The sequence below is a fragment of the Elephantulus edwardii genome, unplaced genomic scaffold, assembly GCF_000299155.1.
Source record: "Elephantulus edwardii isolate Elephantulus edwardi_28Jun2011 unplaced genomic scaffold, EleEdw1.0 scaffold00077, whole genome shotgun sequence".
NCBI lineage: Eukaryota > Metazoa > Chordata > Mammalia > Macroscelidea > Macroscelididae > Elephantulus > Elephantulus edwardii.
Genome location: NW_006399827.1, coordinates 11,363,215 through 11,377,564, shown reverse-complemented (window position 1 = coordinate 11,377,564; position 14,350 = coordinate 11,363,215). Strand labels below are relative to the sequence as shown.

At 51.5% G+C, this 14,350-nt stretch overlaps 1 protein-coding gene across 4 annotated transcripts; it reads left to right on the top strand.

The window, feature by feature from the left end:
• Positions 1–499: 499 nt before the first annotated feature.
• NFE2L1 (nuclear factor, erythroid 2-like 1) lies at positions 500–10,865 on the top strand. 4 transcript variants are annotated; one of them, XM_006889347.1, is made up of 5 exons: positions 500–622; positions 2,069–3,080; positions 7,416–7,631; positions 8,368–8,526; positions 9,157–10,865. In XM_006889347.1, the coding sequence occupies exons 2-5, from the start codon at positions 2,571–2,573 to the stop codon at positions 10,504–10,506; spliced, it is 2,235 nt and encodes a 744-aa protein (XP_006889409.1). In that variant the 5' UTR covers positions 500–622; positions 2,069–2,570; the 3' UTR covers positions 10,507–10,865. The 4 variants fall into 4 exon arrangements, with proteins under 4 accessions (XP_006889409.1, XP_006889408.1, XP_006889411.1 ...); XM_006889346.1 differs by lacking the exon at positions 500–622 and adding an exon at positions 8,074–8,163 and having other exon boundaries at positions 2,351–3,080; positions 9,157–10,506; XM_006889349.1 differs by lacking the exons at positions 500–622; positions 2,069–3,080 and adding an exon at positions 5,776–5,858 and having other exon boundaries at positions 9,157–10,700.
• The last annotated feature ends 3,485 nt before the right edge of the window (positions 10,866–14,350 follow it).

The following is a 14,350-nucleotide window of genomic DNA, read 5'->3' as shown; positions in this document are numbered from 1 at the left end:
GATGGAAGCACAAGCGTCGCTACCGCCAGAATCACATGCTCAATACTCCTTCAGGTCTTAATGAACTTTTGCAAGTCACTGTAGAAACCTTCAAAAGGGGAATCTGCGTGCCAGCAGCCATGCTGCCTTCCAATCCCTGTCCTGGGACCTCACTTCCCATTCTGAGAACGCAATGGGTCTGCAAAGTTCCTTCAATGCCGGCCCTGTAACACCCCCTTGTAGTCCTGTTCAGCGGAACTGTTTAGAATGTCAAACAATAAGGTCTTCGTCCCACTGATTGGTGGGCCCAGGCTGTAGGGCGGGCTTAGCGCTCCTCATTGGACTGTGGTCCATGCCAATCTTGGGAGGTAGGTCAAGTGGAGGAGGAAGCACTTTCAAGCGTTGGGCTTTCTCTTCTGTCAATCAAAGCTCCATCCGGAGACCGTACAGCTCTCGGCTTGTTGATTGGAGAAACCTGTTACTAGGTGTCCGTGTGGGCGGGTTTCCGAGTGAGGTGAGAGGAGGGGGCCGGTAGGGAAGCAGAGGCAGGGGAGCTGTAGGCCGGCCGGTCGTGGCGGCGGCGAGCCCGGCGCTCGGGCAGGGGGCCTGCTGTGGCAGCTGCGGCGGACGCCGAGCGCAGGCAGCGGGTATCAGTTATATTATTTTTCCTGACGGGTGGGGCGCATCGACGCGGGGCCGAAGCCTATGGGATGAGGGGTGGCGGGGTGGAGCTGAAGGTCTGGAGGCGGGCGCGAGTGGCCGAACGGGGCTCTCACTGGGGTCTGGGCCTGGCAGGGAGGGGCTGTTAAGTTCGGGGAGGGAGGAAGGCTGGCTTCCTGACGGGTCGGCCCTGGGAGGGTTGAGGGCCTGGGAAGGCGTGGTAGCAGGCCGGAGCTGGGGAGCTGGGTGGGGCTACGGGGACGGAAGGCGGAGTGCGGAGTGGAGGTTGGCCTTAAGGGTGGGTCAAGGCCAGGAAAATAGCACTTGTTCACTGCCGCTCTAGAAGGCTAGGAACCCGGACGCGGATTGTGGGCATGGCGGCTTGGTCTCAACCGGACTCGGGTATCCGGGCGGGGTGGGACTGGCCGGGGCTCAGCCAGGGTCCTCTGGCCCCACCCGATCTATAAGGGACTTTGTCCGGTTTCTCGAACTTAACTGACCCTTGGGAGGTTTTGATACTGAATTGCGTGAGAACAAAGAGCAGGGATTCAGGGTTGTAATTGTTTACGTGTGTGTGTAGATTACCCTTCCCTTTAGATTGGAGTGGGTAGATGGGCCACACAACAATGAAGAGGTGAAGGATTTGTCTTGATTTATTAAATTAATGGCTCCTCAGAAGTAGAGACTAGAAACTGAAAGGCCGGTTTACCCGCTTCCCACTTGGCAGTGGGGCAGTTGAGAATTTGGCCGTATCCTGTTGGATTGGTTTAAAAGGTGAATGGAAATGAAACTATTATGGACAGTATAATCCCACTTCAGGTACCCTCATTCCTTTCCCACCCTTTTTTATTTTTAAATGTTGGAGCGATAGGCAAGGGAAACCAGATTTCAAAGTTGGAAAAATGGAAGTCATTGTTCTCTCGTGAGAAAAGGTGTCCCACGTCCTTTCACACCCTCACTGATTCATAATCTTCCTGTCTTTTAGAGCTGGAAAAGGTGAGGATTGTAGGCCCTTTTCTCCTGAGACATGTGAAACCAAGTTTCCTTTAAAATGAGAAATTACTTCTGAAGCTAAAAATAGAAGCTGGATGGAGTATGGGGGGAGGAGGAGAGTGGTAAATCAGGCAACACGTGAAATATTTTGGATCCCTGGGCATTGTCTGCTTTTCCAAAGTAGGCTACCTTTTAAGGTGTTGCAGAACTGATATTCAGTACCTGGGATCCTTTAGGAGTAATATCTTCCCTTTATAAGTATTTGTATGTAACACTTTGGTTGTTTTGGGAGGTTAAAAAAGTGATTTTTTTTTTCCCACCTGTAAAATTTGCCTTTTCTTATAATGTATTTCCTGCCTATGAACGTTTCTCTGCCAAGATTATGGTGTGCAAAGCATGGAATCTTATCCTTTTGCTCTTGTGATTCCCATTTCAGGTTTCTCTGGAAACCCCCCTGGTAAGTGTGGAGAAGGCGGGACATTCTGACCCAAGACAAAAGGCCTGTAGCTCCGGCCAAAGAAAATAAACCTTAGAAGGGAGAAGGAAAAAAAAAATCCATCAGCTGTTCCTGAGAACAGCCTGCAGTGGAATCTACAGAGAGGACAGCTAATGAGAGTGAGGAAGTGACTGTATGTGGACTGGAGACTGTAAGTCACGTGGGCCCTGAGGGCCTGGACCGGTTTAGGGACAATTGCGTTTTCAGAGGTGAGATGTCAAGAAGGGAAAAGTGAATGTGGTCTGGAGTGTGGCCTTGGCTCAGAGGGGTGTGCTTTCCTCCTCCGGGGCCATCAGGGAGCTCAGCCTGTGTTCTGCCAGGGTGGGGAGCAGGGTTTGGCCCTGAGGAAGGGAATTTACTGGCTGGAACAGCAGAGCAGTGGCCTTGAATTGTTTTGGAAGATTTAAAAACCAAAAAGCATAAACATTCTGGTCCTTCAGCAATGCTTTCTCTGAAGAAATACTTAACGGAAGGACTTCTCCAGTTCACCATTCTACTAAGTTTGATTGGGGTGCGGGTGGACGTGGATACTTACCTGACCTCACAGCTCCCTCCGCTCCGGGAGATCATCCTGGGGCCCAGTTCTGCCTATACTCAGACCCAGTTCCACAACCTGAGAAACACTTTGGATGGCTATGGTATCCACCCCAAGAGTATAGACCTGGACAATTACTTCACTGCCCGGCGGCTTCTCAGTCAGGTGAGGGCCCTGGACAGGTTTCAGGTGCCGACCACTGAGGTAAATGCCTGGCTGGTCCACCGGGACCCTGAGGGGTCTGTTTCTGGGAGCCAGCCCACCTCAGGCCTCACCCTCGAGAGTTCCAGTGGCCTCCAGGATGTGACGGGCTCAGACAGCGGGGTTCGAGAAAGCGAAACGGAGCAGGGATTTGCTGAAGATTTGGAGGATTTAGGGGCTGTAGCCCCTCCGGTCAATGGAGACTTAACCAAAGAGGTTAGTAGTCCTCTGGTAAAAGGGTGGGGCTGAGGGGAGGATGGTGGGCTGGTCCAGAAAGATTGTGGTCATAGCATTGAACTCTTTAAAGAACCAAATCGGTTCTAGGGGGTGTCTCGGGCATTGAACTTGGATGAGCAGGGGCTGGCTGAATTATCTGACTTTGAAATGAGGATTGGGAGCTGTGAGTATTTCTCTGTGTTGAACCATTGACCTACCTCTAAATGTACTGTCTGGGCAGTGGGAGGTTCCCAGTACATGCCAGCCTGTTTACTGCTTGGATTTCAACATGACTCCTGGAGGCCCAGGTTGGGGGAGGGATGATGTTGTGATGGGTTTTGCTGGAGTGTGTATCTGTTGCTAGGACACAAATACTTTGTGGACTCTTGCCTTGTTACCCCCCTCCTTTAAAACACATTTCCATACCCTGAAGTTCTCTCTTCTTTTGTAGTTAGTCCTGTTGTTGTAAAGCCCTGGTAAGTCAACTCTCCTGGGTCTGAGCCAAGGGCTAGATTTGGAGAGTTATTCTTGGCTTGGAGAGGGTCAAGGCTCCCATTCTTTGTGGAAAGCCCACTGCAGGGAGGAGGGAGGAGAGGGCTGGAAGTTGGAAGAGAGTCTACGTTTGGCTTGTCTTGAGCTATCAGGGATCTTTTGCTCCTGTCATGTGGTTGACTTACTGTTCTGGGCAGAGTGATGCAGTTGTAGTTGCCTTTAACCGTATAAATGGCTCCTCCTACTTACCCCACTAACGTGATACTGAGACTGCTTGTTTATGTAGATCTAGCTTGCCACCTACCCGTAAAGAGCTTGACCAAGAGTCTCCTGCACTCTTCTGGCCACTAGGGATGAAGATTTTATTAAGTTGGATATTCCAGAGGGAGTGAGGTGTTGAGGGGATGTGCAGTGTGAATGGAGCTCCATAGACCTACTGAACTTGGCTTCTCTGCCCACGAGGTCAGACATGGTTTTGCCTTCTTCCCTGCATTTGCAGTCAGTTCTCTCAGTGTTAAGACTATAAAAAATATGCCTTCTTCTAGTCGGTGATCCTCAACTGGGGTCAATTTAATCCCCTAGGGCACATGTAGGCATTGTTTGGAGACTGTCACAACCTAGCTTGTTGTAGAGTGAGGCTAAAAACACATAGGAGGACCCACCCTCTTCAGCAGATTTCTCCAGCCACAGCTACAGTTGTGCCAGTGAGAAACCCTGTTTGATGCTCACCTGGCTAATACTGGATGGACTTTTGGGTTATCACAGGAACTCTGGTGGTACAGTACTTAAAATGCTCAGCTGTTAGCCAGAAGTTCTGTGGTTCAGATCTACCAGCCACTCCACAGGACAAAGTTGTAGCAGTCTGTTTCTGTGAAGATTTACAGCCTTGAAAACTCTGGGTTGTTGTGTTTTGTTGGACTCAATTAATTGGTATTGAGTGAGAGCAGGGGTGGTTTAAGGATCTCAGGCCATACTGTACTCTTTCGGGGTTGGGGAGAGGGTCAACATCAGGGTCGTAGGCTAGCATGGGGGGGAGGGAAGATTATTATGTGTCTAGGACATTTCCTCAGCAACTCAGGGATAAAAATACCCAAGTCCAGAGCATGTGACAGGCGCCGCTGGAGCTGGTATTATCCCTGGGGTGGCGGCACTCCCCCGCTGCCAGGCCCGTTCGATGGATAGGCCTAGCCTGAGCTCTGGTCAGGGATAGGATTCCCCTTGGTGCTGGCACCCAGCCCAGAGCAGGGGGTGGCCTGTTTACAACTCTCTGCAGGCTGGGAGCAGTCTATAACCAAAGGGAACTTGCTGTCTCTCCACCAGACCTTAGGCTCGAACCCAGCAGCTTCAGGTTTGGGCAGGCACCTGCACACCCTCCGACGCCCATCCCGGGACTGAGCAGCAGAAGGGTCTCTTTCCTGTCTTGAGAGGGGTGGGCCGAGTCCAGGCAGAAAACACTTCTGAACAAAGTGGGACCATCTGGTTGGAGTCCTCCTCCTCAAAGTTCAGGGCGTCGGGCTGTGTCTCTTTCCTTCTTTCTGGGACTGAGCCTGGCCAGCCTGTGACATCCGGGACGTGTAGGTGGCTTTCATTTTTTCCCCTAGCCTTGGCCCTTTTTAGGATGCAGCTCCTTGTTCCCGGTGGGTCAGGCTTGATTGGAAGGCTGCCCCTCAAGAGGACAGAGACAGCTTCCACTCCTGGGAAAGAACTTAGCTTCCAGAGAAGCTGCGGGAAGGGCAGGCTGCGACAGGAGGCCGCGGGTCACCCTTTCCCCCAGGGCATTCACTGCACCACCCAGCTGACTGGCTGGGCTGGGTGGGGCTGCCCGCCCCTGGGTGCATCTCCTCAAGGAGACGGAGGCGGCCCTGGGATGGGCTGCTTCCTGCGGCAGCTTCCCCAGCTGTCCTGGTGCAGAGATTGGCTGCCGGCTGCAGCTAGGTAACAGGCGGTGGGAGGGGATTGGCTCTCTCCGCATCTCCAGCGGAGGCTTGGGGGAGGAGATTGGCTCTCGGCGCAGCCTAGGTAACGACAGTGGGAGGGGATTGGCTCTTTCCGCAGCCCAGCTGCTGACCTGGGGGAGGGGATTGGCTCTCTGCAGCCTCAGCAGTGACCTGCGGGGGGAGGGGGAGGGGATTGGCTCCTTGCTGCAGCCTAGGTAACAAGTTTGGGGGGCGTGGGGAGAGGGAGCAGGGGAGGAGCGGGATGCTAGGCCCAGGAGGGCGCTTGCTTTCCTCTGCAGCTTGAGCCCGGAGCATGGGGTGGGAGTCCCATCTCACTGCAGCTTCTGCGGTGAGCTCAGGGTGGGGGCTGCCGGGTGCCTGAGTGGAACTGGGCTTGTGAGGTGGGAGGGGGCTGCTTAAGGATGGAGGAAGGGGGCTGGGCTGGGCCGCCCAGGCAGCAGCACGGGCGGGGCACCCTCCTCAGGCCCCTCGGAGCTAGCAAGGGGCCACCCTTCCAGCCTGGTGTGCTCCCCGCCAGCCAAGAGCTCCTTGCAGCCCCCTGCCAGGCTCCCCGGCACCGGCTGCCCCGGGGCTCATCTCGCAGACCATGACCCGCCTGGACCGAAGCTCTCACAGTGGTGGGGGCCATGCCAAAGGGAGTCAGCCCCTTAACTCTTTGCTGGCTTGTCACCGGGTGGCCCAGCCCCCTTCTGCTCCCGGGTCCAGGGCTTCTGTTCAGGTTGGTGTATGTGGGGAGATGGTAAGGGAGAGTTAGAGCTGGGATATCTTAGGGTTTGGGGGGATGAGTCTGAGATACTAGTTTGAGGGAAGAATCTACTTTTTTTTAACCCTTGAATGGAAGACAACAGTGTAGTTTTCTGGGCTGGGTGGGAAGATTGAGCCATAGGGGGTGATAAAGCCCAAATGATTCTTATTCATTAGGAGTTTTCTGCTGGTGGCAATAGGGTTAGCAGTTGGTGCAGAGACTGATGAGAAACCACTTGGGTATATCAGGAGGGAGTTGTTTTGGTACTCAAGGCAGCATTTGTGACCTAGGAATGATGTGGGTTATGTCCTTGAGTGGGTTGACTGCCAGGGAGCGGGGAAGCCCTGGGGTGTGGTAGGGAAGGCACTGCATGAGGGGACACGGTGGGGCTGCCTGGCAGGGCGGGGCAGCCAGTGGGATCATCTGACTCTGCCTGAGGCTCTCCTGGGACTGAGCTAGCCTGCTGGGATCAGCTGAGAATGGGAATTCTGGCGGGGATGGCTCTGGAGGTGAGCCTGGGCTTTAAGAGTTGTGGGTGTTCAGTCTCATCTCTGTCAGCTGGGGAATGGCAGTGGCTGGAGGGAGGGTTGGAGATAGCCCGCTTTGTCATTGGTTGCATCAGGTGGTTGGAAATGCAGGGATTTTCCTTTCCAGACCACCCCACCCCTTTATGCAAATAGAATGGCACCATAGGCTGATGCAAGCCTGGCCACTAAGAGGCAATTCTGCATGATGGTTTACCCCTATTTGCTTTAGACTGCTCCCTACAAATGAGTTTTAAGGGGTTCTTATTTCTAAAATGAGAAAAATGTCTCCTACTTCCCTCTTCTTTCTTACATAGGGTTGAGGTGGCCTTGCCTTCTGGTGTGGGTGAGACTCTGGTCCAGATGCTAAGCCACAGATCTGTATGATTGATGATGGTCAAGCTAGTGGGTTTTTGTAGGTGGTTTTTTTGAGAGTTGGGTGGTGTCTAAATATTGATGAGTGAGCCTTGCTGGTGCAGAGGGGTAGGTGTTGGGTATGAGAGGCTCCACCCCAGGACTAACTGAAATGACAGGAGGAGGGACTTCTGAGGACGACAGGGAGGGGCCCCCACACCCCTGGGACCTGAGAGTAAAGTCATGGTGGTCTGTCTTTCAGGACATAGATCTGATTGACATCCTTTGGCGACAGGATATTGATCTGGGGGCTGGGCGAGAGATTTTTGACTATAGTCACCGCCAGAAGGAGCAGGATGTGGACAAGGAGCTGCGAGATGGAGGAGAGCAGGGGGACACCTGGCCCAGTGAGGGTGCAGAGGCTCTGGCTCGGAACCTGCTAGTGGATGGAGAGACTGGGGAGAGCTTCCCTGCACAGGTAATGCCACTGCTACCCACTGGGTTATCTTTTTATTCCAGACCCCGAGACCACACAAACTGGGGTGGAGCTCTTTTAGGACATCCCCTTTAGGAAGGCCAGCGGTGCTGTGGTTTGGACTGGAATATTTTGTTGTGGGATCTGTTAGCCATGAGAAACTGGGCCAGGGAGGGGGTGTGGATGAACAGCAGATGTAGAAGGGGCCAGGCCAAACAGCGCAGATGAGGCTCAAAGCCTCTGGCATCTTTCTGCCAGCTTTGGGACTCTTCACTTCTCTTGTCTCTGGAGTTCGGGATTAGGGCTAGCTACTGTTTCAGGAATGGGAGGAAACTTGCAGGCCAGCCTCATTCAGTTTCCCTTTGGAAAGATTCTGGGAGAAAGCCTCAGCCTATAGGCAGCCAAGACCCAGGTCAGTCAGACTTATCAGTTACTGTTGCCACAGGTGCCTGGTGGGGAGGACCAGACGGCCCTGTCCCTGGAAGAGTGCCTTAGGCTGCTGGAGGCCACCTGCCCCTTTGGGGAGAATGCTGAGGTGAGCAGGACTCCAGGGAGAGCCCACTGCACAGGGCCACCTATACCTGGTGTGCTGAGGTACCAGCTCTCAGTCTGGCTTTGTCCCGGCTGCTGGGGGTAAATCAGAGGAAGGAAAGCACAGAGAAGCAGGTAGTAACCTCTGGGAGGAAAGCAGAAGGTAGTTTTTCTATCTTCCTTGTTAAAGCCTCTGTTTTGACTCCAGTTTCCAGCAGACATTTCCAGCATAACAGAAGCAGTGCCTAGTGAGAGTGAGCCTCCAGCTCTTCAGAACAATCTCCTGTCTCCTCTCTTGACGGGGACGGAGTCGCCATTTGACTTGGAGCAGCAGTGGCAGGATCTCATGTCCATCATGGAAATGCAGGTAGGGCTATCTGAACAGGACACAAACCCGTTGGTTTACTGTTCACCTCTGCTGTCTATTGCTTATCAATACATCCCAGCTGTCTGACTTCAGAGAACTGAAATGAGGGGAGGTCTGGCTTTTGAAAGCAAGGCTTGCTACATAGATTAACCTTCTTCCTATCCTTCAGATGAGTCATTTGACCGGAAATTTCCAGAGTCTTGATTTATGTAGTGCCCGATACCATCTTGGTCTCACTTGGCCCCTACCATCCCTTAACTGGCCAGTATTATTTTAAAAGGTTCTTAGGTCGAGAGTTTAGATGTTCTTTTCATGATGCTGATTTGCAGTAGAGTGTTAGTGAAGATTATGTGTTTTCCTGGTCTCCCTCTAAGGTGGGGTCAGACTGGCCAGATGTAACTAGGACCCAGTCATTTCCTGCATTAGGGATGGGGGTGCCACAGGAGGGAGCCCCTATCTGCCAGGCCCTGAGGACCAAGCTGGGTTGGAACTGAGCTGCAGTCTCTGGTTTCCAGTCCCTTCTCTTACAGTGTAGGTGGGGCTCTACTGGGAACTTGCAGAGTGTGGACTTGGTGCGCGCACAGGTGCAGAAGGGGACTGAGGAACAGTGATGCTCTTCTCCCCTCCTAGGCCATGGAAGTAAACACATCGACCAGTGAAATCCTGTACAACACACTTCCTGGAGACCCACTGAGCACCAACTACAGCCTTGCCCCCAACACTCCCATCAACCAGAATGTCAGCCTGCATCAGGCTTCCCTGGGAGGCTGCAGCCAGGACTTCTCCCTCTTCAGCCCTGAGGTGGAGAGCCTGCCCGTGCCTGGAAGTTCTACACTGCTGCCCTTGACCCCCAGCAATTCCACCAGCCTCAATTCCACCTTTGGCTCCACCAACCTGGCGGGGCTCTTCTTCCCGCCTCAGCTCAATGGCACCACCAATGACACGGTGGGTCCAGAGCTGCCTGATCCCCTGGGGGGCCTGCTGGATGAAGCCATGCTGGACGAGATCAGCCTCATGGACCTGGCCATCGAAGAAGGCTTTAATCCTGTGCAGGCATCCCAGCTTGAAGAAGAGTTTGACTCAGACTCAGGCCTCTCCTTGGACTCGAGCCATAGCCCTTCCTCCCTGAGCAGCTCTGAAGGCAGCTCTTCCTCCTCCTCTTCCTCCTCCTCTTCCTCCTCTTCCTCAGCTTCTTCCTCGACCTCTTCCTCCTTTTCTGAGGAAGGTGCTGTTGGTTATAGTTCTGACTCTGAGACCCTGGATCTGGAAGAGGCAGAGGGCGCAGTGGGCTACCAGCCTGAATATTCCAAATTTTGCCGCATGAGCTATCAGGATCCGTCTCAGCTCTCCTGCCTGCCCTACTTGGAGCATGTGGGCCACAATCACACTTACAACATGGCACCCAGTGCCCTTGACTCGGCTAACCTGCCACCTCCCAGCACTCTCAAGAAAGGCAGCAAAGAGAAGCAGGCTGACTACTTAGACAAGCAGATGAGCCGGGACGAGCATCGAGCTCGGGCCATGAAGATCCCCTTCACCAACGACAAAATCATCAACCTTCCTGTGGAGGAGTTCAATGAGCTGCTGTCTAAATACCAACTGAGTGAAGCCCAGCTGAGCCTCATCCGTGACATCCGTCGCCGGGGGAAGAACAAGATGGCAGCACAGAACTGCCGCAAGCGGAAGCTGGACACTATTCTAAACCTGGAGCGAGATGTGGAGGACCTGCAGCGGGATAAAGCCCGGCTGCTGCGGGAGAAGGTGGAGTTCCTTCGGTCACTGCGGCAGATGAAGCAGAAGGTCCAGAGTCTGTACCAGGAGGTGTTTGGACGACTGCGTGATGAGAATGGGCGACCCTATTCACCAAGCCAGTATGCGCTCCAGTACGCAGGGGATGGCAGTGTCCTCCTCATTCCCCGCACTCTGGCTGACCAGCAAGCTCGGCGACAGGAGAGAAAGCCAAAGGACCGGAGGAAGTGAGCCTGGGGAGGAAGAAAGGGGTTGACGCTCACCAAGACCGAAACTGGAGAAGGGCTGGGCCTGGACCTGGACCTATAGTGGGGACTTTACTGCCTTCTTATCCAAAATATCTTCTCAGATGGGATGACTGCGGGTCAGTGTACAGGAGAGGCGGGTGCAAGCACTGTCTGGCTCAGCCTCCCCCACAGGGGTGGGCTGGAAGTGGCCAGGCCATTTGGGTGGACAGGGTCCTTGCCCCTGCCCCTTTCCTTCAAGGGAAGGGGTGGTGCTGCCTTTTCTGGAGGTAGAGGAATTGTGTGGCAAAAAGGACAACGGGAAGTGAGAGGAGGGGATAGTAATAGAAAGTCTATGTTCTTGAAAGGGAAGAAGAAAGAAAATAAACCCAAAAAAATCAAAGCGGGAAGAAAACCAAGGGAAGGTTAAGTTTGGCTTTGACCAGGATTCCAGGCAGCAGGTTTTAGTGACTTGAGTGGGACTAGGTTATTGGTGTGAGTGAACCCCATTTCACCCCCTGGGAAAGGGTGAGACACCAAGGGTGGGCTCAGGGAGGGGCCTTAACTCTTTATGCTCCTTGCACTTTGGCATCCTTTAAGGGGAGCTCTTGGATATCTCCTGTTACTTTTCAGTAATGTGGGAGCCACAGGGATCCAACAGATTTTGGATCAAAGGGCAGAGTGAACAGGAAAGGGTCACCAGGCCCCATGTTGCAGCAGCCCCAACACCAAGCATGTCACTCACTGCCCTGCCAATCTCATCTTCCCTTGTGCTCCAGCCATTACCAAGGGAGGCATCCCGTCTCCATCAGAGCCTGCATGTGAATACTGTACTCCCTCCCTGCCACCCCTCACCAGCTACCAGGCTGTAGCTGGGCTGCCGCCAGTGCTCCAGGTACTAGGCCTGTGCCCTCCTCCTTGGGCCTCTGAGCTGGGGGATGACGTAGAGGGAAAAGCCAGTGCTACAATCTCCAGGCAGTATTCAGCACAATGTTGGGGGGGTGACCCTTACCAACTGGGCTTGTCACTGGAAAAAAAAAACACAGGACACCAAAACCCAACAAACCCTACAACACAACCCAGCAACAAGAAAAACTAGTCCTCTTAGAATTTCTTACGCTTTGATTTTTTTAGGGCTTGAGCCCTGTTCACTTATAGGGTCTAGAACGCTTGTGTTGAGTAAAAAGGAGATGCCCAAATATTCAAAGCTGCTAAATGTTCTCTTTGCCATAAAGACTCCGTGTAACTGTGTGAACACTTGGGATATTTCTCCTCTGTCCCGAGGTCTCTGCTTTATTTTTTGGGTTTCTTTTTAGGAGAATGAGAAGTGCATGAAATGGGGGCTGAGAGCACCCTTTCCCCCACGCTCTCAGCCAATGGCACCTTTTCCACAGCCCACCTCTCAGGGCTCCTGGAGACTGCCTAGGGGAGCAAGGAAGGGCTCCAAGGTGGCCAGGTGATTCCAGCATAGTGTCTGTTATTTGCCACTGCTGCCATCCCTGCCTGGCTCTGGAATACTCTGCCCTAGACTAGCAGGAGCGAGTTGAAGGGGGAAGCACTGATCCCCCTTCCTGTCAAGGTCTTCCGAGCAGTGGGGATAGAAAGCCTGAGCCTGGGAAGTGCTTTTATAAATTATTTTCTTTGTAGATTTTATTTTTAATTTATCTCTGTGACCTGCCAGGGAGAGGAGAGGAGAGATGCTGTGAGCACATGACAAAATAAAATAAAATGGATGATTCATTCTCAAGTGCAGTTTTTCCCTATTTTGAGTTTAAACTGATGGCAGGGAAATAGGTCCCTTGGAGGAAGACTGGCCATTGTGTGGCTAAAGCAGTACTCACTCGTGTGAAGGTGGGTGGAAAGCAGGGGAGGCTGACCAAAGTTTTAAATACTGTTAATAAACCTTCGAAGCAGGTGTTTTGTATCTCTTTGCAGGTGCCAGCTGGTACTGGGAGGGAAGAATTCAGAATTCTGGCCTCCCTCCCATCATAGAGCTAAGCTAGGTAGAGGTTTTCCATCACCTGGCCAAGTGCTGTCAACTAGCTACAAATGGCATTTAAAAAAATCTATTTATTTATTTATTTTGTGTGTGTGTGTTGTGTGTGTACCATCAAATCAGATCTAACTGGTACAGGAGGAGATTGTTCCTCCTCCAGCAGAGCATCTGGTGGATTTGAACTGTGCACCTCTTGGATTGCAGTGTTGCTTCTTGCCACTAGGCCACCAGAGCTCGCCACAAATGGCATTTTTAAGCTTGTCATTGCTGTTACTTCTCTGGTTTGGAGAGTGGTGGAGTGGAGTCATAGCTGATGGGGAGGATGCAAGCTGAGAAAGGAATGCCAAATACTGCAGTGTAACAGAAGGGCTCAAAGCTGTGGAGAAGGAAAGGAACCGAAGAGGAAGCCAGACCCCAGGGTCTAAAATTCAGAAAAACTGCCCCAGTTGACGAACATCTCTCTCAAATTGCTTCAACCAAAAACCCTAAGAGTTGTGTTCGTTGCTTTGTATATCCTCTGGTGGCTACTGGAGCTGCTAGTCACCCATTCTAGGGGAGGCAGGTGCTTAGAGGACCCTCATGAGGGAGGTCCTTGAATTCCCAGGTTATCACTCTTACCTAGTTAATTTCAGTATTTTAGTGCTACTAGAATTGTCCTAAGGGGTGGGGTAAACAATATTTCTAATTTATCAATCTGATTTATAAGTCCCCTTACCCTCCCTCTCTAGTTGGAAAAGACTGGTCATGTCAGCTCTTTTCGAATTAGGAAATGACTGATGTGTGGAAGAAAACCAAGATTCTTATACATGTGCACACAAACCCACAGAAGAAGATTAACATGTTGCCACAAATGACGGTAATACATTTTATATTAAAAAAAAGTGTTTCTAAGCACGGTCGTCAATTTAAAAGTGCATCAACGTGTTAAGATCTTTAATCCAAGATAATGCTTTTTTTAAAAAAAAAAACAACCCAGAACATATAGAAAGGTAAAATGTGACAGGCAAAACTTATTTTTATATCCCTAATAATTTCATGGGATGATATATTTTTTAAATACCACGCGTATGTGTGTGTGTATAGTTTTAATTGGGCTATACTTTTTAAAAAAATACTGATTTATTTACAAAGTTCAAATACACTTTTTTTAGGCTATACCTTTTGTTGTCTTGTTTTCCAGTTTTAAAAAATTGAACTTATTTTTCCAAGAGAAATCCTTCATATCCCTTTGCTAGTGCTACCTCTGGTCTTGGAAACTCATTTTTGTGGCCTGTCATGTCCCCTTACAGAGAAATGTACAGTTGTGTCTAGGATCCTGCTAGTTAACTGGGGCTCTGGGCCAAGTTGGTCAGCACTGTGTGGGACTGACCTCTTTTTGCTGCTGGCAGGTAGAGTGGGTGTTCCAAACTCAAGGCACTTTCTGGCAGGAAGAAATGAGAACTTTTTAAGGTCTGTGAAAGAGCTGCTGCAACTAACCCAATGAAGACAAGACAAAATCTAGTTCACTGGCTTGATTAACTAAAGACCCAACTCTTGAGGGTGAGCTGCATGTATGAATTTGTCTTGACTTTAGCAGTCCTAGGTTTTATTTAAAGGAGTCCTTGGCGGCTTAGTTGGATAAGCAGTAACTGCCAATCGAAAGGCAGGCAAGACGGGCAGCCTCGTGATTTACAGCCTCTGAAAACCAGTTTTCAGGAGTTGATCCCAACAAAAGGTGTTCTTCAAAGGAGTCCTGATGGCACACATGGTTAAAAGGGCTCAGCTGCTAGCCAAAAAATCCAGTAGTTCAAATTCATTAGTCACTGCATGGAAGAAAATGGCAGTTGGCTTCTGTAAAGACTATAGCCTTGGAAAC

Bases quoted from the DNA above. Each gene is read 5' to 3' on its own strand.
- NFE2L1 (XM_006889346.1), top strand. From the start codon at position 2,571: ATGCTTTCTCTGAAGAAATACTTAACGGAAGGACTTCTCCAGTTCACC. The intron at 7,632-8,073 runs GTAATGCCACTG...CTGTTGCCACAG, and splicing joins GGGAGAGCTTCCCTGCACAG to GTGCCTGGTGGGGAGGACCA. The intron at 8,527-9,156 runs GTAGGGCTATCT...CTCCCCTCCTAG, and splicing joins TGTCCATCATGGAAATGCAG to GCCATGGAAGTAAACACATC.